This window comes from Cygnus olor, chromosome 3 (assembly GCF_009769625.2).
Source record: "Cygnus olor isolate bCygOlo1 chromosome 3, bCygOlo1.pri.v2, whole genome shotgun sequence".
In the NCBI taxonomy this organism is placed as follows: Eukaryota; Metazoa; Chordata; class Aves; order Anseriformes; family Anatidae; genus Cygnus; species Cygnus olor.
In genome coordinates this window covers 24,805,358-24,827,003 of record NC_049171.1, presented here as the reverse complement: position 1 = coordinate 24,827,003, position 21,646 = coordinate 24,805,358, and the positions used below count along the sequence as shown (strand labels likewise).

The following is a 21,646-nucleotide window of genomic DNA, read 5'->3' as shown; positions in this document are numbered from 1 at the left end:
GTTTAGCAGACACCAAGGAGAAATATTTAAATATTCCACCTCTGTCTGTAAGGCCAAAGTTTGGTTCCTGCTTTGAAAAATAGGAATGATACTGCCTTTTGGTTTTCTTTGTTGTATAAGGGTTATGTTGGGGTCTTTTGTTAAGAGCAATAAAATCAAAACTAGCACTACTATATAACGTGTAATTACTCAGGAGAAGGAATGAGTACCAACATATCTGACAAATCTCCAAACACTGTTTCTGCAGATCGCCTTACAAAGAGCCGTTGACTGTGGATGTATAAATGTATACTTAGCAGCTTTAGTAAGATTCCTGTTACGGGAAATGAAACTGTTCTGGACAGGTGCTTTAGCTTAAAAAGTAAGCAGTCTTAAAATGTTTCTACTAGGACATAGATCTAGAGTGAATTTGGTATATACATTCTATATAATACAGTTATTAGTTATACAAATAATATGTCTGTATATGTTTAGGAAAAGAAGGTGAAGAGATAATTAAGAAAAGTTATAAGCAATAAGATGCAGGCAGGAAGTCAAATTGTAATTTTAACCCAGAGCAGATCACTGAGCCATGGAGAATAATATTCTATTTTGAAGCTGTTTAAAAGATTGAACAGTCTGGTAATTGTATCTGCTTGAAACTTTTACAGAAAGAAAGGCATTAAAAAACTTTGATCAAACTCTTTGAGACTCCACCAATAGCTACTACCGAAACATCTAATTTGTTTCATATCATTACATCAGACATCTTTCAGTGCTATAGGACTTCCCATTCTTGGATCAATTCAGTGCTTGTTTTAATAGCATGACTTGCTGCTACACTACTGATGAAGAGAGATTCTATTTATTTTCCTGTTGATCAGATCTATATGTAATTAGAACAAAACTTTTGCAAGGGAAAATGACCTAAAAAATATCCGGTGCTGACCCAGTCATCTCACTTCATTTGTTCCCATGCAAACTGAGTTCAAATCATAAATTTAGCTTTACCCTGAATCTAGAAGCAACTATTGCATAAATCTTTCTTCTGCATATACATCCATTGGGGATGATCCACTATACATACATATACATACATATATAAAAACATAAAAGCTATTCCATTTAGTAACTTATCCGAAAATGATAGTCATCTTTTCAGGTTAGTTCAGAGACTTCTGGACTAAAAAAGCTGGCTTACTGACCTATACAATGTCTTCTTGGCATGACTGCCACAAGTTTCCAGAAAGTTAAGTTCCAGGGTTATAGACATCGTATCTGAACACCACCCACATAACATTTCAAGGAAAGTAAGAGTCAGAAAAGTTAAAATGGATAGTGAATAAAGCATGCAAGTTCTATTTGCATGTACAAAGGCACTTGGATTTTTCAAGAATGAGCTTAACAAACAATATGACCAGTTAAACTGACCTTTTGGAGTCTTCTAGTTTTTCTCACCCCCCCATTGTGCTTATTCTTTTGTTCATTAAAAACTTTGCAAGAGCCATCAGTAACATCACACTCTGAAACTTCAGTTTCATCACCTAGAAACAAAGCGTATTACAAATTTAGAAACTCGAAATGAAAATGTCAACCCTTATTTTATCATAGTACATAGGTAGAGCTAAGTACAATTAAAATAACTAAATTAATAGTTTGCACCAGTTATTTTTCCAGTCTGTTTCAGTTATGGAAGAACGAATGACACTCAAACATTTGACTCCATCTTTCAGTTTCTCATCTTGTGAATAAACTAATTGTAAAACTCCAAATTTCCAATATTTTGAATACTATATATTAACCTCAAATGGATAATCAGCTAAATAGTTTATTTCAAAATTTGCAATTTGTGTATGAATACACAAAGAAATATTTCAGAGTTTGAAGCACCATTTGCTACATTTTTCATTTCTTATTGAAACATGGGCGCTTTCAGGACACATTGTGTTTATCTGAAATAACCTGAAGGTCTGAAACATGTTTTCAAACAACAGTTTGTAAGCAAATCTAGCAAGCTGTTAGCAGGTAAGGATTGCCTGCACATATAGTAGGCATACCAGTTATTTAGAAAAAGGCACCATTCATAAGAAGGTGCTCTACTGTGTCTACCAAAAAACAGTATTTTTCATCACTTATTTTGTGAATTAACATATTTAATTCTTCAACACTGCCAGGATTACTTTTATAAATACTAAATAATAAACTTCTGGATTCATTTGAGAAATTAACTTGCTGGCATAAGATGAAAAAACTTTTTTCTATCTTTTGATCAATGGAGTTTTAACTACTGAAGATTTAAGTAAATCATTTTCCCAAATTTAATTCAACTGAGTCTATTTTAGGACATTCGTTATTTTTTCATTTCAAAGAAAGAATTAGATCAGTTAAAGAAAGTTTAATAAATAGTGATTGAAGTGGCCTAAATTCAGCTCATCACAAATAAACTTCTGACTACTTTTGGGGAATACTGAAAAGTGCAATACATACTTAGAAGTCTAACTGCATGTACAACACACAATCACATTTTCCGTCTGTCAGCTACTTAAATTCTTAATTCTTGATACAACAGAATACAAAAAAAAAAAAAGACTACACAGCAAACGATAAACATTTTCTGTTACTGCTGATTTACTTTAAAATGCCAGCCTTTAAACTAAGTCAAAATTTCATCACTGTTTCACACTAAAGTTGCAAGTTTCACACCAGTTTACACAGCGCTACAGTAATTTTTGTGTAATAAAAGAAAACCGGGCTTTCAGGTACAATTATTACATTAAACCCAGTATTTACAAAGTTGCATTTATCAAAGGGAGAATGAATCACTTAACTAAGTTGGCTTTGTTTGGCATTGCACTAAGGCAACACATAGAACCATAGAATATCCCGAGTTGGAAGGGACCCATAAGGATCGAGTCCAACTCCTGGCACCACACAGGTCTACCCAAAATTTTAGACCATGTGAGTAAGCGCACAGTCCAAACGCTTCTTAAACTCCAACAGGCTTGGTGCAGTGACTACTTCCCTGGGGAGCCTGTTCCAGTGTGCGACCACCCTCTCAGTGAATAGGAAGTGTTGTTGTTGTTTTTTGGGGGGAGGGGGAGGAAGGAAACAGTGTGAAATGATGAAATACTCCTTCTGATTCTCTTGAACTGAATGCTCAATCACTTCAACTCTTGCCCTGCTTGGGATTAAAGCCCAAAGACCTGGACGCTTGGACCTCTTCCCCATTAGGGTTCACTCTCACTGGTTTTCTGTGTTTACAGGACAGCAGGAACAGGAGACAAGGTCCATCCTCTCTTCTGATCACCAACTCAGGGACCTTACACAAGTAAGGATTATTCTTTGCAATCCAATTCCTATTACCCCTCTCCTGACTATCAGGATTTCTCCAGCTTTTCCATCCTGTAGGTCTAAAGCTTCACTGTCTATTGCCTGTCTTTCTGCTGGTTCCTTCTATTTACAAAAGCAGATGCTCAGTCACAAGCTTTCATCTTTAGTAGCTTTTCCTAGGGTATTTCTGATGAAACAGAAGTTTTTGAAGCAATTCCATCCACTGTTATCCCTAAATTTAGCCCAAATACTCAGCAAACTCACGACGTTGTGATTAGGTCCTCCAAATCCTCATCCAAAATCATTGTTCATTGAGTTGGATCAAAATCAACCTTGAGAGCCCTCCGAAGCACTATAACATATTAGACTGGCTTTAAATTACAATTTAAGCTTCTCATCATTCATGATTATTTATCACCAGTGAGAAGTTTTGAACCAGAATATTTTCTTCAGAATTTACATTTTCTTTGAGTCAAAGTAATCAAAGTAATGATTAGCTACCATGGGCTAGTTTTCATTCAGTCAAATCATGCCTATTTAACATAAATTTTATCTATGGCATTCTACTTAGAGAATATCTTTAAGTGTCACTGCAATTAAGCTATACCACATCTATTCTGTACTTATCCAGAGTTAGTCACCCTAATTTTTTCAGGGTGGGCAAATGTCAAGTTTTTGTTATTCAGAAGGCAATTTCTTTAAGTTTTCTGAAAGCTTATGTGCCCACCATATTCTTAGAGAGAATTGTACTGAAACAAATTTATCTAGTTTGTTACATACTCTAGGACAAATGTCATCAGACTTCGTAAATTTGACATCAAAATAGTCCTCTATTTTGAAATATTTGCCCTTTTTGTATTAATAATTAGTTACAAATTAGTTCCTACTTTTAAAGTTGATCTTTTTCCAAAATTGAAAAAAGATGAAAGGCAGATGAAATCTAAGCAAGTTTTCAAATGTGTGTTTTTAAAGACAGACAGTATTTTAGCTGTATTAAGCACCCAACTTGGCATTCTGGACCTAGAACTTCAGGTAGAAACTCATTCATCTAAATTAAATTTGTTCATTTTGGCACCAAATAATGGAATGATATTCCTGATTCCCCATCTTTATCTTGGGCTACATCCATTACACTATAATTGATCTTAGTTTATGTCTCTTAGCCAACTAAGATTGCTTCCCACATTCACTATCAATATCTAAAATTCAGTCAGCTAAACCCTAAGTTTTTTTTTTGTTGGGATTGAAAAAAAATCTAAGTCTCAGTTCAACCTCTAACTGATTATAGGATGACCGAAAAAAAAAAAAAAAAAGCATAATCTTGCACTTCTTGCCCATTATTATTTATTGTGGTAGCTTTGAGATTAAGTCATAGCAGTCCATCAAATCTAAGTATTACTCTTCTAAACTGTATAGTTCAAATGTCAGCATCAGCCCTACTAAAAGTAAGCAGATGGAATGGATTACAAAGTAAACCAATTTACAATATGAATGACAAGGAAGATCTTAGACTTTCCTAGTAATGTAGATCGTTAATTTTCCCAAAAGATAGCGTTATTGCATGCCCATAAACTTATATTTATGATAGAGAAAAGCTAGCATGTTGCTTATCTTGTAACTCCTAGACATTTAGGTACTGACATGCAAAACCCAGAACTTACTGATTACAGAACACTGAAATTTGTCATGTATGCCTGCTGTAAATCAGAACTATAAAAATTTTTATTTAATCTCTAGAAACAAACGAGAAAGAAAAAGTGATTTGGAATAGGTGTCTTTTAATGTTCTTATAACTCTTAATTAATTTCACACCTTTTATCTGTGACAGTTCTCTACATGATTTATAACTTGGAGTAAGATGAAAATAAGTAGTTATGCCAGTGCTGTTCAGCAGAACAAATGGACAGCCTTGAATGTACTCTACAAATGAGCTTGAAGTTTGCTACAATATAAGCATTACCATTTGCCAGGTTAGCCTCTAGTTAGCCTATGTATTACATTTTTACTCGAAACTCAAAGGTTCCAAGTAGTCAATACAGAGAATACCTATCAAATCTTACTTCTTGTCATTAAAAACACTGTATAAGAGTGCCACTAACTTAAAAATGCAGTGTAAAACTAGGGAAGAACAATGTTAGATATTTAAATATATAGAGATAACCTCTGAACTATATATTTAAAATAATTCTTTAGCTTTTAAGAATAGTACACTATTTCCCAGTTTTCAAATCATGTAAAACATACAGAGAACAGGGCAATTTACTATTTATTTACTAATTAACATGGACAACAAATAACTTACTTGAGCAAAACAAAAATTAGAAAACATTAAACCTGTATTTAATAAAAATGCATGATTCCATATTACAGTGTCACAGTAAGAAAGCTTAAAACATGATTTTAATTTTTCTTCCACAGAACTCATATTAATAGGGAAAACGCGACTCATTTTTCATTACCGTTCCCTTCCATTTTCAAGTGAGCTCATTTGAGCTGTCAGACTTGAGGTTCTACTTGACTACACAACAGATGCACAAAGCTTAAAAAAATACATACTTAGGAAAATGGTCATCACTGATAAATCACAAATCATTAAAATCACTACAAAGACTAAGTGAAGCTTACAGAAGTTCCTAACTAACCAGGAAGGATAAAAAGTATAAACATCTGGTAACTTTTGTTTGCTGAATACTGTTTGTTTAGCCTCTCCTCCTGGGAGCTTAAACAAGTTGTCCAGAAATAAAAGTATAACATATTAGAACATTGATGACAATTTGATCACTAGAATTTGTCATTTACAATTAACTCTCAAATTAACTATCATACCAAACTTTAAAAGTAGTAAACATTTTCTCCTCCCCCCTCCTTTTTTTTTTTTTTTTAATAAAAAGCAAATTGTTCTTTGACATTAAGAAATGCAACAATCAAGGATCATCTTCTAGTACATTGCTACGTGGCATAAAACACGCACAGTGGGTTCACACATTTATGGTTGTACATTCATACTTGCATAACATACACCCACATATTATATATGTTTTTTTTAACGTGATATAGTGAGGTACTCCAGGTGTTAAAACATAGATGTAAGGAACCCAAAATAGCAGCTCACAGTTAACTTAATTCTCACAGATATGTACACAGTCACCTTTCAACGTTTCCAGTGGATGACTTCATAAGTCTGAAACCAAGACTTTGTTCAGTCCTTTAAATAATAAATTTTACATAATTTATTAATGTAGTTTCAGAATTTTCCCAAGTTTCTGAAATTCAATATTCTAGTGTACATTTACATTGAAATAACTTATGCTAAACTAGAGAATGCTCAGGTATAAAAAAGTATTCTTAAATTATTAAAAACTAAGATGAGTTCCATATAAACAAGCCTTAATTGAAAGAGATGCTTACTTTGCACCTCTTTTGGTTTCCCTGTGTGAAGTTGGACTCAACAACCTTGAGGGGCCCCTTCCAACTCAGGATATTCTACGTTCCTCTGTGCTCTCAAATGTCTACTTCTATCTTCATTACAGCAAAAGTTAGAAATTGCTAACTGGAAGAATTTTTTTCCATTACAGAATTTGTGTTTTACCTGCAATTTGAAATAGCAATTTTAACTTGTGAAATAAGAATAATTTCGGCTATGCTATGACTAGTAGCTACTTATAAAAAGTTTACATGAGTACCATAACACTGTAAACATGAAAGCCTTGTTTTCTTCAGGTCTTCAATAGCAGCATAGTTTACAGAATACCAAGCATTAAGAAAAAAGACAGCTCACATACTTTTGTTACATTTTGAGCACAGTTTCCTTATCTCTTGGTGACTTCTTTATGTTTGTAACATATGGGAATACAAATGTGTGTTCCTCTGGCTCCTATGTACTCATTTATTTTTTAAGTAAAAAAGTCAGTACTGCAGCATTTTTTTCTTTTGGTGTAATTCTGAACAGCGGAATTACAGTGAGAATCCCAGAATCCCTTGAGAATGCAACTTAGTTGCATAAGAATTTCTACTGCAGTATGGTATCTTTTCATTTTCCAGCTCTATGTACAGACTTACCAGTAGCACGAGTACAGTAATTTATATCAGTTCCATAGGATTTTTCATGAGCATGCTGAGGCCGTTTATTCACAAGATCTGAATCTAGAGCTTCCGCAATCTCAGCTTTTTCACCATCAGACATGCAATTCAATGACACACTTTCTGTATGTTCAGCTGGTTTGAATGTTTTCTTTACTGAAAGATCGTTTGCTTGAATAGACTTCTTTCTGCTTTTCTCAGAAGCAGTACGTGGCTTACAGGAACCCATATCAATTGAGCCCATGCTTCTTAAAGACTCTTTGCAAGAAACATCAGAAGGATTCTGTGATTCTTGTGGGACTTGTACCTGTACTTCATTTTTATTCAAATTATATGAGGAAAAGAAGTCTTCATAAGAAGCATCTTCAGTGCACCAATCGTTGCTGTAAGTATTAACTCCTTGCAAGAACTCATTTTTAGACCCTGATGCACGCAGTTCAGAAGAAGACAGTTTCACGCTAACCACTGTTTGTAGTTTCTTCCTCTTTTTGTGTTCCAGAAGAGGATCACTTCTGTCAGCAGGGAAACTTCTATCACATGAACATGTATTTAAGTCTCCGCTGCTCACAGGTGAATTAGAGAGACTGTGAATCAAAGCAGGAACAGTATTTAACTTGGCTGTTTTTCGGGAAGGAGTAAAAGAACCCAAGTCCTTGATTTGGAGAGGAGAATTTTTGTTTGCAACTGAAGTAGTCATGGTATTTTCATCCTTCTGATTTTTCTCTGGAAACTTTTCTAGATCTTTTTCTAAATTATCATTGAAAGTACGCTGCAAAATCTTTTTTTTACTTAGGCTTCTTCTGTTAGGTTGTTTTGGGATTAAGCTCTTCTGGTCATAGCTACATGAGGGAGAATTCACTGATGCACTTCTGGAAACATGAATATGAGTCTGAGTATCACAGGTGGGTTCTGCTATCTCTTTTTTCTGTCTCTTTGATTTATCAGTTCCCCAGAGATCATCAACACTTGAGTTTAAGCAGACTTCCATTTGTTCTTCTGCAAAATATGAAAAGCAGCAATATAAACATTTAAAAAAACAGAAACAGTACAAAATTTCTTAGTAAAATACATACGAAATTTCTGAAAGAAGACAACAAGGATTTAGCCACTTATCTGACTATTAGGTGGTGAAGTCAGTAAAAAAAAAAAACAGAAAATCAATTTAGAAACAAAGCACATTCTATGTTGACAAGAAGCTATGCTAGTTTTAACTATCATGTCTTCTTAAGTGGTAATAAGCATCCCCAAATCCTGTTCTGCTTTCTTGAAACAAAGCAGAGAAGCTTTTTTCTCCACTCTAATACGTGAAGAAAAGCAGCACGATTTTACATTGATTATTTAGTTTTCAACTACCTTAGTCATTCTTACTACCACAGCATTACCCACCACCTTGTAGTTTTCCCAGAGTTAAGATGAAATGAAATACATCATGGTATCATAATGTATACATCAATAATGATAGATTTTCTGTATGATGTCAGTATACTACTTTAAAAAAAGTGAGATATAGTTTACTGTCGGAGTAGAATGGAGTAGGCAGTGCACTCAAGTGGTCCTCATTATGAATTCTAAAAGCTTTCTTCTCACTACTTTTCTACTGAAATCCAACTTAGTCTTTTGCTCACATGACTGACAGAAGACATGAGATCTGATGTACATTACTCACGGCATACATTATTCATTAATGCTGTTAAGATACCCACTGACATAGCTCAACAGCCTTCACAATAAACCTCTTCCTTATGTCCTGCTTCGATGCCAAAACACAGGAACTAAAGCCTAGCATTCTGAGCATAAGAACCTTAATTAACCACTTGAATTCAACTGCAACCATAAAACATTTTAAAAGCTGATTTATATTTACTCTTTTTATTTCTGCTGTTGTCTTCACTCCCTGAATAATCAAGCCGGAGAATGCGTTAGGTTCTCTCTTGAATTCAGGTTTTTCCATCGAAAATTTGGAGGACACTTCAGTTCTGAGTTCTCTCTCTCATTTACTTCTCTTTTTTATTTCCACATCACACTGTTTAACATGTACTCTGTGTTCTATACAAGATCACTGTATCAGTAAACTGATAGCATGCCAGAACAAGACAACGTTAAGGGGGAACAGTGCAAAGAAGAGGAAATGACAACAGCAGCACAGCAGTAGGGCAGAGAGTTTACCCAATGTGACTTCTCATGCTCCAGTTCCTTGTATTCTTACTTCTATATATTTCACCAATAAACAAAACTAAAATAATTCAACTTTAAATATAAATGGTAGAGGAAACATACAAAGTTCCTTTTTCAGTGTACAAATCTTTCACCATTCAAATTAAGATATACAACCCATGTACTATGTTTAAATTTTGTAATATCTAAGTGAGGTTGTGACAGTTACCTTGTAACAATGCATCTTCTGCATTTGTTAAACAAGTGGACAGCAGGCAGTCTCCTGGTAAACTATGTGGAGGTGTTTGAGACATTGGTGAAGCTAGGAGTTTGTAAATAATAAATTAGTTAGCCCTATGTGCAAACACACACATTTCCACAGCATCTATTCATATTTCAAAACAGCTCAATTTTAAGAGATAAGTGGTTGCTTTGACAACTAATTATAACCATGTAATTAATTCTAAAGACTGCTTAACGATCTTTAGACTCAAATTTACATACTAACAAAAAAGCTATTAGATTTTACAAACTGAATCAAATTTCTTCTAGAAAACTCAGCACTCAGAAACCAAAGAATTAGGGCAAACCTTTCATGAAATATTATGGACATTTCTAAGCCAGTTGAGATGTTTTAACTAAAGAATCTGATAAATTTTGCAACTAGTAGCAATGCCTTGTTATAGCAGAAATGCTTTTCAAAACCTTTGGAAGTTTTACCTTAAAACTTCAAGTGGAAAACAGATACAAGCCATACTAAAATAAAAGATATTTACTTTTTTAATTGATGCGTCACTGGTTCTATACTTTCCTTCCACAATTATGTTTAGAGGGATAAAGTGACAGTTCAGTTGACACAGACTTCTTAAAATGTCAGTCACTACAGACTTTTTTTCCCCTACAAAAGATGTTCCACATTTCAACAGTTTTTATACTAATTAACAAAAATCTAATGAGTTAGGCGTCATTAGTACTTGCACAGTAAGGTAAGCTCTAACAAATGACTTGAAAACTGAAGTCTAGATTTAATTCACTAGGATCTGCATTTTGAAGTCAACTCGTTTTATTCAGTTAGTTTTTTTTTTTTTTTTATTAATGTCATTCTTCAGAACCTTATCAATTTTGAACTCCTTTTTAAACTGTTGCCCGGAAGTAGTAACATTACAATCTTTGTCAATTATAGTATTAATATTAGAATTTAACAGGAAATAAGATTTAGAATCTTGTTGTAAAGTTCAACCAAGGTATAATATCAATTCACAAACTTAGAAAGTCTATTTTAATTATCAGTATTCCCAAGAAGTCTTGTGTTCCCCAGCAAACTACAGACTGGTGAACCTTACCTCTGTGAGGTGAGGAACTAGATGATCTTTAAGGTCCCTGCCAACCCAATTCATTCTATGATTCTATGATTAAGAAATTCATTTTTGCAAAAATTGTCTTCCATGACTACGTATATCCTGTTCAATATGGAAACTAAAAACCAGAAAGCATTCCTACCAACTCAAAACATGGGAAGAAGGGAGTACATCCAGTCTCCCTTCAGATATTGTTGTCAGAGACACAATCTACACACGACATGAGCTTTGAGAGCTCACAGATTCTAGGTTCAGTTCAAATCCGAATGACATAGAAGAAAATTTATACTCAGCTTTCGGGTCCAGTCATCACACTTAAAAGGAACTCAGGTCAAATCATAACATAGCAACAGGTGCAAAACACAGGCAAATAGGCATAGCCACAGTTCTGACACCAGACTGCAGGAAGAAACAAGCACCACCCTTTCTGTGTGCATCATTTAGATCAGCATCCGTTAATGTTACCCAGGTCAGTGGAATTCAAAGCTCAAATGTCAAGTCTTCATTTCAAGTGAGTTGTGGACTGATGTTTTGAGAAATGCTATCCACATGATGACTAATGCTGCCTGATTCCAATGGCCAGATCACATCCCCATAAAGTATTTTGAATCACAACTTATGTCTAGTTTAAATATTTATATATTTCTAATCAAACATTTTCATTTTGAGTCTAGGTAAGGAAATGTTTCAAGAAAAGTAAGGTATGCAAATAATTCTGAGGGACAGAGCAAGAAAAGCGTGGAAGAAATATAGCAATAAAGATGGCAGCTATTTGTACATGTTCATGAATAAATAAAATTTAACTTCTTACCAGTAGGAGAAAGATTTTCTCTTTTTTCCTTAATCTCCTTTATTCTTCTTTCCGCTGCACTGCTTTGATTTCTTATTTTATTAACAGGGCTATACACAAGTGAACCATCATCTTCAAATAATAAAACCGGTGTATCAGTTTCTACACAAAGAAATTGCATTTGTACATTAATATTTACATGCTACAACAGCTTCAGAATGAGTTCTATTTTCTTAAAAAAAATAAAAAAAAAAAAATCAAGTTCCTCGTACCTAACCACTACAGGTACCTTAATACACCAAACTTGCAAACAGCTTTGTAAAAAGTAAAACAACTTTATTTGTTATGGTGAGATACATAAAAGTGTAAAAATAAAATTAAAAAACTCTACCTTTAAGTGCTTTAAAGAAATAACTTCAAAATATCTGAAGATTAGTCCAAAGGAATACTTACCTGCATTAATTCCTATCTTTTGTTTAGCTAATTCTTTAGCCATCTTGTCCAGTCTTCTCTGCAGCTTTCTATCATTTTCTGGAGATTTTTCTACAAAGTCTTTTGGCTGCATACATTTGTGCTAGAGGATACATAAAAAGCTTAAGTATGTGGTAAAAATTGGCCAAAAGTAACTAGACTTCCTACTTGCCTACTTTTATCACAGTATTAATTATCAATGTTTAGCACTATGCTATTTATAATCACCTCTTTAAGAATCATGGGCAATTGCAGAAGTTAACATTTTCCGAAATGAACTGTAATATGAAGACAGAAAGGTTAAACAGATACTTTAGATTAAAAGCCATCCAATCCATTAATTTTTTTTTGCTTGCAGAAAAGCTAAAGCTCAGCAGATCTTTTTAATTTTTTTTTTATTTTTTCAAAAATCAGGATTTCTGCATTAATCACAACTCAATGAAACACAGGGCACACTGCAGTCATTTGGTTTGGATAAGTCAATCATTACGTAATCTTAATTTAAATCTTGATTTTTTATTCACCAATATAAAAACTCAATTTTTATTATCTGTCCTTAAGATGTCAAATATCACAGCCATAGTCTACCTTTAAAAACTTATTCAGATGGACAGAGTTTACAGAAAGTTCTGAAAATAAACAGTTCCAATGCCTACGGTCAGGAAATTCAAACTTTACTTACTTTTAGCAGTAATCCTTCATTATTGTATACTGCAGGAAATAAAGATTCATCAACACGTATTCCAGTTTCTCGACACCTGTAAAATAAATTACAGATGCAATCTTTAATTTTTAAGAATGAGAATCTTTGTTGCAAAAAAAATAATAAATCAGCCCTGTAATAATTAGACCCTTCCCAATTGCATATCCTTAGCATAACTACTGTAATGCTAAATAAACTATACATTAAAACAAACAGAAGACATGATAATATTGTCCTAATGATGTCCTCTAAATTGCTGCTTCAATGCTCTGAAAGTCAAAGATTCCAGCTCATATGTTATTCCCCCACACATTCAAAAACCACTGTATTAAGTCCTTCTGGCCAGATTCATATGAACCTGAAATCTGGCACTGACTTTTGTGCAGACTGTAGGTTTTCATCTTTCACTAGCTAGTAAGACACTAATCTACAGAATGTTATGAAAAACAAGAAAAAAGAATCCAAAGCTCCTATTCTGGCAAGTGAGAAGGTAGGCTTCATCTGGACCTGGCTTTTACTTCTTACCCATTAGTTTTGTTTTTTTGCCTTCTCTTTGCGTAGACAATGCTTAAAACAGACCCTTACTGTGGAAGGATCTATATTTGTTAAATAATTAAAAAAAAATCTGATAACTTACCCCTAGATTGCCCCTATCTTTTCGTATTCAAAGACTGACTTTAGATTGGTAGGACTCACGTTATCTTGGAATGTCATATGTGTGTACATCATGGATAATATTGAGGCAAGAACTTGGTTATCAATGCATTAAATGAAGTTATTTTAGTCAAAATTTGTAACATTTCATTCTTGAATAATGTTTTCACTAAATAATACAACTAGTTACATGAAAGATTACAGAAGACTTAGCAGACTACTAGAATTCCTCCAGCAGTCATTCAAAACTGTGATGTTAGCGACACCTAGTGTCACACTGCTTTAAAGTTTGTATTCATTGAATTGCAATCTAATTGCTTCACTGTTTTGAGAAGAAAAAAAAGAGAGCCAAACCACTACAAATATTTGTCAAACTATCTGACAGATAACTATCTCCAGAGTTCTCTGGAGTATCAATTAGATATTCAACCTGTTTGACTTCAGTGGCTATTATTAAATTCTAGATAATGATCAGCACAGATGTAGAATACATTAAAATTTAAATTAAATCAGATAATTAGTTTAGTTAATTCAGAGAAGCTAAACAGAAAAAGGGTTGAGCATTAAAGATCTTATAATTTTTTTAAGCTTTGCAGACAAATCTGAGTTTAAGTGATTTGGTCTATCTTATTTGTGACATGACTAAGTAGCCTTACTGAGAACAGACAAATAGAGTTTCACAATCATGTTTAGATTTGGACTAAGCGTTCTTACTTTGGACACAGATTTTAGCAATTCTATTTTATCTAAAGATTTATTATTTTTTTAAGACTGCTTATTAAGTCCTTTGAGTTGAAGTGGCACTAAAAAAACACTCAGTGATCCCAAAAGCATCACACATTTTGCATTAAACTTATAATACATTTAAATGAATCTTATAGCAAGTCCACAATTTTATGCGCTATTTTTAAAGCTAGATATAACAATCATTCTTAGAAAATTAAAAAAAAAAAGGAAACAAGTTTATTTTAAAATATTTTGAAATTTCAATTGTCATCTTATTTTTAAAGTTTTCTTCTATATAAAATTACTTCCTGTTAAACTATGGAACTTCATTCTATTTAGATTCAAACAGATGCTCATACTACAAAGCAGAAGCTTCCAATAAAATCTCAGACGAATCACTGGAAACAGCACTCAAAATAAATTGAAGCAACATTCACACAGACCCTGACAGTCTTTATATATATATATATTTTTTTTTCCCATGGAGAAAAGCAAACACTATAGTTTTTCAAATCATTGGGCAAGTTCCTATGAAAGGCATAAGTACTGCTCAGGAGAACATTACACTAGTGTACATGCAGAACTTTTTGGAAGTAGGGGCCCACTCTCTGTTAAGTGGGAAAATATTTGGCACAAAGCAGAAGAGTAAGGAAATGCTAGAGTAATTGTTTATGAGTTGTTCCCTTGTCTGCTGATTTCAGAGCTCAAACATCAAAGCGTAGGGTCCAGATTAAATAGAATATACTCCAGCATCCTGTTTCCAATATCAAGATGCCCAGGATCGTGTAAGAACATGAAAACACAGCAAAACACTCACAGTTTACTTTGCTATGTTCAACAGATTTATGGTTTAGGGATGGCCTGAGACAATTTTATCAAAAAATAAACATAGTATTAAGTGTTTAATTGCTTCAGTGTTTTGTAAAACCCATGTAAATCTTTGCAGTCTATACTGATTCTCCAACAAGGAGTTACAGCCTAACTATGCTTTGCTAAAACTCATCTTTTACTACCTTCTCTGCATCTACCTCCAGCCAGATTCATGTGATACTCTCCAATTCTTCCACTGGGGAAAGGCTAATATAAATTAATTCCCTACTCAGTCTCTCTTTATGAACCTTTGTTTTCACAGGAGTCTATCCCGCCTCCACTCTCACTTCTTTTTGAGGCTGAAGAATTCTTGTCTCTTCAATTACATCTTGTGATAAAACTATTTTATACTTTGTTATGCTTGCTGCTATTTCAGGCAATATTCTGAACATAACCATGGCCTTCTTGCTTCAGCTACATGAAGCGTCACGCTTGCAGGCTCTCATTCTGGTGGAGGATTTCAACCACATGGATGGCCCATGGCAGCGGGGTTGGAACTAGATGATCATCTGGAGGCCTCTTCCAACCCAAGCCATTCTACAATTCTATGATAAAATAATGTCATCCCACTACATAAAATTTTATGCTCTATTTCATTTATTTTTTGACAACCACTTAGGTAATAATACTAGGGAAACATTTCTGAAGGTTTCACCGACCCAACATCTTCCAGTACTGCTGAGGAGACTCTTGTGGTGGAACTGCTGTAACAGAGATCACATTTCTGTGTAACACATCCTGGTCTATCCTCTGTGAGCTTCTTTTATTCTGCTGCTGCTGCTACTGCAGATGCTACTCACCTGGACTTTTCTGGGATTCTTTTTACTATAACACCTGCATGTCCTTGAAGAGTTAATAATTCCTGTGACTACAGTTTCAGATTTCATTTTTATACACATACCTATCTCAGTAGCATATTTAAAATATAACCAAATATCCCACTGGAATGACCATCATTCTTACGTGTACTCAGATAGCTGGAGGTCACAGAAGGAAACAGTCACATAAATAACATTTTGCATCCCTAGTGCATTTTTGAGAACTTACAAGATTTCTTCATTAGTGCTGGATTGTAAAGTTACAGCTTCTATATCTGATATATAAACAGGAAAATTCTGCCTCAGCATAACTGCATGAATTTCTTTTTTGGCTCACAGACTTGCATTGCAAGCTTTGCAGTTGTACTGGCCTACAATTAATTGGCTGCAGAGCTCAGTGTTGCCCCCCCTCCCAGCACTTAGCAAACTGCTAATTCTCTATGCATGTGATATCTAACTGATATAGGACATGGTCTCTCATCACAGTAATTTACAAAAATAAACAAAAGGAGTGTTCAAGTATAACATGCATATTCTTAAAAACTAGTAGGGTTTTTTTTTTTTTTTTATATACTTTGTCTGAAATTTAAGTTAGGCCTCACAAAACTTAAACTTGGAGGAGATGCCATGGACTACAAACAAATTTTCTCATGGATGGCTGCAAAGCTGAAATTTCTTTTTTTTTGTTTGTTTGTTTTTAGTTTAACTTTTTCCTTGTGGTAGCTGAGAATCTTCAAGCGGTGCCATGCTGAACCTGCCAAATGTCTTAAAAGCCAGATATGAATCTTTTTTTTTTCTTGCTATGAGATACTCTCTCAATGGGAAATAATTACAGAACTGGTACGATTACCTCCTTCATTTTTGTCCCTGGAGAAGTGTGCTTTTTCATGTGGAAATGGAAGAATTCTATCCAACGTAAATATCTGATCTTCACTGCCTATGCATGCTATCTGAGAGCAAAGGAGTAGAACACTACATGGTTAAAAAATATACCATGCAACTACTTCAACACATTCATTTTTCAATAGATAACATGGTACCTTTCTGTGGAAGAAAGGTATTTTTATTATAGAAATAGTGTCATAGGAAAGTAATCAATTACTCATAGACTTATCACTGTTTCAAGTACATCAAAAAAAATGGGTAGTGCACTTTAAGTTTTTTAATAAATAATACCAGAATCTATTCTCTGGAACAGGTCACATTCATTATACTCAGTAGTACTCACTTCTCCACCCATAGTACAGAAACTATTTTTACACCAGCCTTCTGTGCTTTTCTCCATGTAGCCGAACGTCCTTCTTTGAAGACCACGTGAGTCACGTGCTTGTTGAAAGTTTTTGAAACCTGCAGAAGTAAACAGAGAGCAGATTTTTGAGTCTGAAAATCAGAAAAGATTAATGAAACTAGAAAGCCTGTTCTTCTGGATAAAACAACAGCATAAAAACATTATATTAAGGACTTGTTTGATCTTTCCCATCTTTACAAAGAAGGCTGAAGCAATCAAAGCCCAAGTCTGATTAGTCAAACCAACACAAGACAAGCTAGAGGGCTAGAGTAGCCTTTTATTTTCTAACTACTTTTTCTAGATTACCATTTTCATGTGCCTACCCTAGCTGTATCACTAATCTTACATTTTAATTTAAGTAGCCCAACATGATTTCCTATGTAACACCCAGTACAGAAATTAGCTGTTACTATCCAGAAAAATGCCAATTATATCTTTAACTTAGTAAAGAACTCACAGACTTAGATTACAGCTAACCTCATCGTTTACACTAATTCTCAACAACAGTGATCACTTTTAGTTCTGCGGGAAGGGAGGTTGATGCTGCTAAGAAAATTAATCATATGGGAACACTTTAAAAAGAGTGAGAAATACAGAAAACTTAAGTCAGTACAGCTAGGGTCACAACTGACATTTTCACTGTGCTACAAATCTTCAGTTACCAACCTTTACTGATAACTAAATGATAACCATTTTAGTTCTAGAAATCCATTCTTTACAACCAAAATTTCACTTCATTGTAACTAAACATAAAACTGTTTGATCAGTTGTGATTGTACTGACGTCATCACATTAATAATTCATATCTTACAGCAGCACCTCCTCAACACAGCCAAATGGAAGTAGTTGTGTAGATTTCTGTTGCATTCTCAATTGAGCCACTATATTTGCCTCCAAACATGTTGGATCTACTTTTGGCTTTAAGAAAACTATTTAGCTTTTCCAAATATTTTTGATGGCAAGCTGATTTACTGCTCCTCAGAAGACAAAAAGCAAGAGATTTATGTATCTAGGTATACAGGACCAATGAGTCTCTTTCAGATTATGTTATGACTGCAGATACAAACACAGTCACTTATGCTAGTATCACGCTCACAGCCCACAGCCTAAGGAGACGGGATGCTTGACATGGCTTTGCCTCCAAATTATGGAGCAGCACCACCTTAGGCCTCCCTCTCACCATGAAGAGTGAATCAGTCAAGGTATTGTCACATGCAGCAGTCCCCTCTCTTGTCTCATCCCTTACCCTGGGGGTCCTGTGTTGATAAGCTGACCTTAACTTGGTGTGACTGAACCAACACTCTAGTAGAAAACAAAATTAGAAATTTCTTTCCTGACAGAGTGAGCCATGCCAGTTTCTTATCATGTGCTCAGCCCAATAGAAGGGAAGGAAGTGTTGGCCAGGAACGAAATAATGATGGAGAAGGACCACCCCTTTTCAAAGTGATCTGCTGAACAGACGCATCTGTACCATTCGTCTGTACCTTTCACCACACCCAGCTACTTTAAGATCAACTCAAAGCACTTACAGAATTTTGAAGCCTTATCATATTTTCCACAAGAAAAACCTGAAGCCATTAGAACAAAATCCAACAGATCTCACAGCACAGCCCAAAAGAACAAGAGATTTTTATTACTCCAGTTACTTATTGTGAGTTTTATTTCCTTTTATAATAAAAACAGTTCTTCTATTGTTCTGGCATGCTACCTTAGCTGAATTCATACAGTGAGAGAGACTTTGGAGATGTTAGCAAAACTTCCTAAATGACAGTGAGATACACCTACATATGCACAATTAAAAAGCACTGGGAGTTCACACAAGTGTTATTTAGAGCATAATGTGGGTTGTAAAAATCTCCATTAACCAGTAATAATGTGCAAGAAGGCAAGATGCTAGTTTGACTTCGGTGTCTAGCTGAAATTTTACAGCTGGCAGTTAAACACATTTTGCACCTACAGCTCAAGTATATTTGATATGGAAAAATCACTGACACATCTTAGATGTATTTTTACTAGTACTTTCTGGAAGCGAACCACATTTGTAGGAGAGTTAGTAGAAGAATAAAATGTAACAGTACATAGGTTAGAAAACATGGTAACAACAGACCAGCTGCCTAGAAGTTAAAGAAAACAAAACATGTAAATAACTTAGGTTTTCTACCCCTAGATTTGGTTTGTCCCCTGTATAGTATATATAATACTTAATGAGATATATTGCTAGAGTATTAACATGCAAAGAGGTTGTTAAATAGATAGGCTTTAAATGCATTTCCCATCTGCCACTAATAAGAATTTTACAGCATGCTCATCTATTTGAATTTGTGATTTTTTTTTTCCTGCCCTTTAAAAACTCCTACTACAAAGAAATAAACAAGCAGAACAAATAAGCTAGTTTCTGAGTAAGAGTTTTCATATTCTGTTTACTTCAAAAAAAAGTTTCCTTACTTTTGCTCCCATGTCAAGAAGTTGCTTCTCAAAGGCTTTCGAATAATTTTCTGTTCTGTTAGATGACCAAACTTCTACAAATGCACAAATACCTGGATCAGAAGAGGAAAAACAACAGCTATTTAAGTTCACGAAGGTAAAACTAGTTAAACTGCCTTTCCAACAAAAATTTGCTTTAATACACACTGCATTCAGTAGCAAGTAGGTGACATTGGTGGTAGGGTGATGGTTGGACCAGATGATCTTGGAGGTCTTTTCCAACCCTAACGATTCTATGGTTCTGTGAAGTATAGTTTTTAATAAACTGAGCATCGCATGCTAGCAACAGTTGTTTTTTGTTTAGAGTATTGCTGTCCTTTAAGTTAGTTGAAATGTAACAAACTAAGAAGTTTGACAGTTCTTACACAACTTTTCACTTTTTAAAATACATTACCAGCTTAACAAGCAAAGCAGTATCTTTACATGACTGGTTACCCATGTGATTAAACCATTGCTAATCTTCAGGGTAACCAAAAATGTTAAAAATAGTTGCTGTAACACAGACGACCAAACATAATGAAATAAAAGCCATGGAATTATTCTTTCAGCAAACCTCCATAAAACTCAGCAGAAACATCATTTAACAATTTCCAACTGACTTAAAATTCCACCTTATGATATTGAATCACCCTGAAATTAAGTACTTATCACAGGGGCTAATAAAGTTTCATGTCAACTGCTTTATGGAACGTCAGGAATATCGCATTTAAGCGGCTTACTCTATCAAGCAGATTAAGAATCTCTTCAAGGAATGAAATCAGCCTGGGCTGAGAAAGTCTAAAAAAAAAAAAAAAGTCACAATCCCAGATGACATGGAGGGATAAGCAAATGAAACTTGTAATAATTCCTTCGTTAGTATGACTTAGGATGACCTATAGCTGGATTGGCCATACCAATTTCCCCTTGGGAATAGTGGATCAGGAGAATTCCTGAAAACTGGAAGAATGCCAGTTCACCAAAACCAACTTTAAACAAACTGCAGGCCAGACAGTTCTCAGAACTCATGAATAAATTTGAAAGCATCAATTTAAATTTAAAAAGTTCATCCTTAGCAAACACTGTTTAACTATTTTGGTTACTAGGGATGCCCTTCCAAATCATTATGATATAGTATCATGTCTTCTTTTTAAGTATATAACACCAAAATGCTCTAACTGTAGTATTTTATAAAGATTAATGTGTTTGTAATTGCTAGATTTTTATTTATTTATTTATTTTACTGTGTAAGAGAATTATGAAACTTAAAAAACCTCCTTAGTGAAACCAGAAGCAAGAAAATGATGATCAGTAATATAATATCAGATATCTATGGGACCTTAAGTCAGGTCTACTCCAATTCACTGTTTTTACCCACGTTTGTTTTGGTTGAGTACCAGGACAACTTTTTGCCAGTTACTTTTTTTGCTTGGTTGCTCTGTTGTGAAAAACGTTGCACTCATGTTCAAAAAAAAAAACCGCAAAACAATGTCTTCCTCTTGCATCAAATACTTCATAACCTTCACAGCTACAATTCTGCAAGAAAAACAGGTTGGAGCCTACCAGTGAGGGTCAAACTAGGACCTTATAGGAGAGCTCTACTTCAGCGTGTACCTGCAGCAGGATCAAAGGTATGGTGTACAATAATTAGCCAATTTGAGCTACTATACTCCAACAGGAGACAAAACACTTTGTAGTTTTTCTACTGTAGAAAGCAAGGAAAATCAGGAAGTGTTTGGAGGTGCTTTGAACTAGAAGAGCTCTAAGAGCTGGGTTCTTGGAGAAGGCCACTTATGCTACAAGATCTCAAAGGTGGCAGCAAAATGAAAGTCATAGAGGGCAATCTAGCGAGGCAGAAACTTAGAAAGAAGCTGGAGAAACCGAGACAGGCCACAGGACTCGGGCAGGGACGGCCGCGGCCGGTGGCTCCCTGCCCTCTCCGAGGCGGCTGCCGGCCCCGGCCCC

The 21,646-nt window shown here is 34.7% G+C and overlaps 1 protein-coding gene across 3 annotated transcripts in view; it reads right to left on the bottom strand.

Annotated features, from left to right (window-relative positions):
* Positions 1-21,646, bottom strand: part of MCPH1 (microcephalin 1) — a 128,345-nt gene that overhangs the window by 106,239 nt on the left and 460 nt on the right. For 2 of the 3 annotated variants that reach the window (XM_040553911.1, XM_040553910.1), the window contains exons 2-9: positions 19,667-19,758; positions 17,162-17,280; positions 12,845-12,920; positions 12,145-12,265; positions 11,713-11,853; positions 9,773-9,865; positions 7,369-8,385; positions 1,411-1,523 (exon numbers count right to left, since the gene is read on the bottom strand). In XM_040553911.1, coding sequence (XP_040409845.1) covers positions 1,411-1,523; positions 7,369-8,385; positions 9,773-9,865; positions 11,713-11,853; positions 12,145-12,265; positions 12,845-12,920; positions 17,162-17,280; positions 19,667-19,758 — 1,772 coding nt within the window. Of the gene's footprint in view, positions 1-1,410; positions 1,524-7,368; positions 8,386-9,772; positions 9,866-11,712; positions 11,854-12,144; positions 12,266-12,844; positions 12,921-16,783; positions 16,884-17,161; positions 17,281-19,666; positions 19,759-21,646 lie in introns of those variants that run through there. The other variant, XM_040553912.1, reaches the window with a different exon arrangement.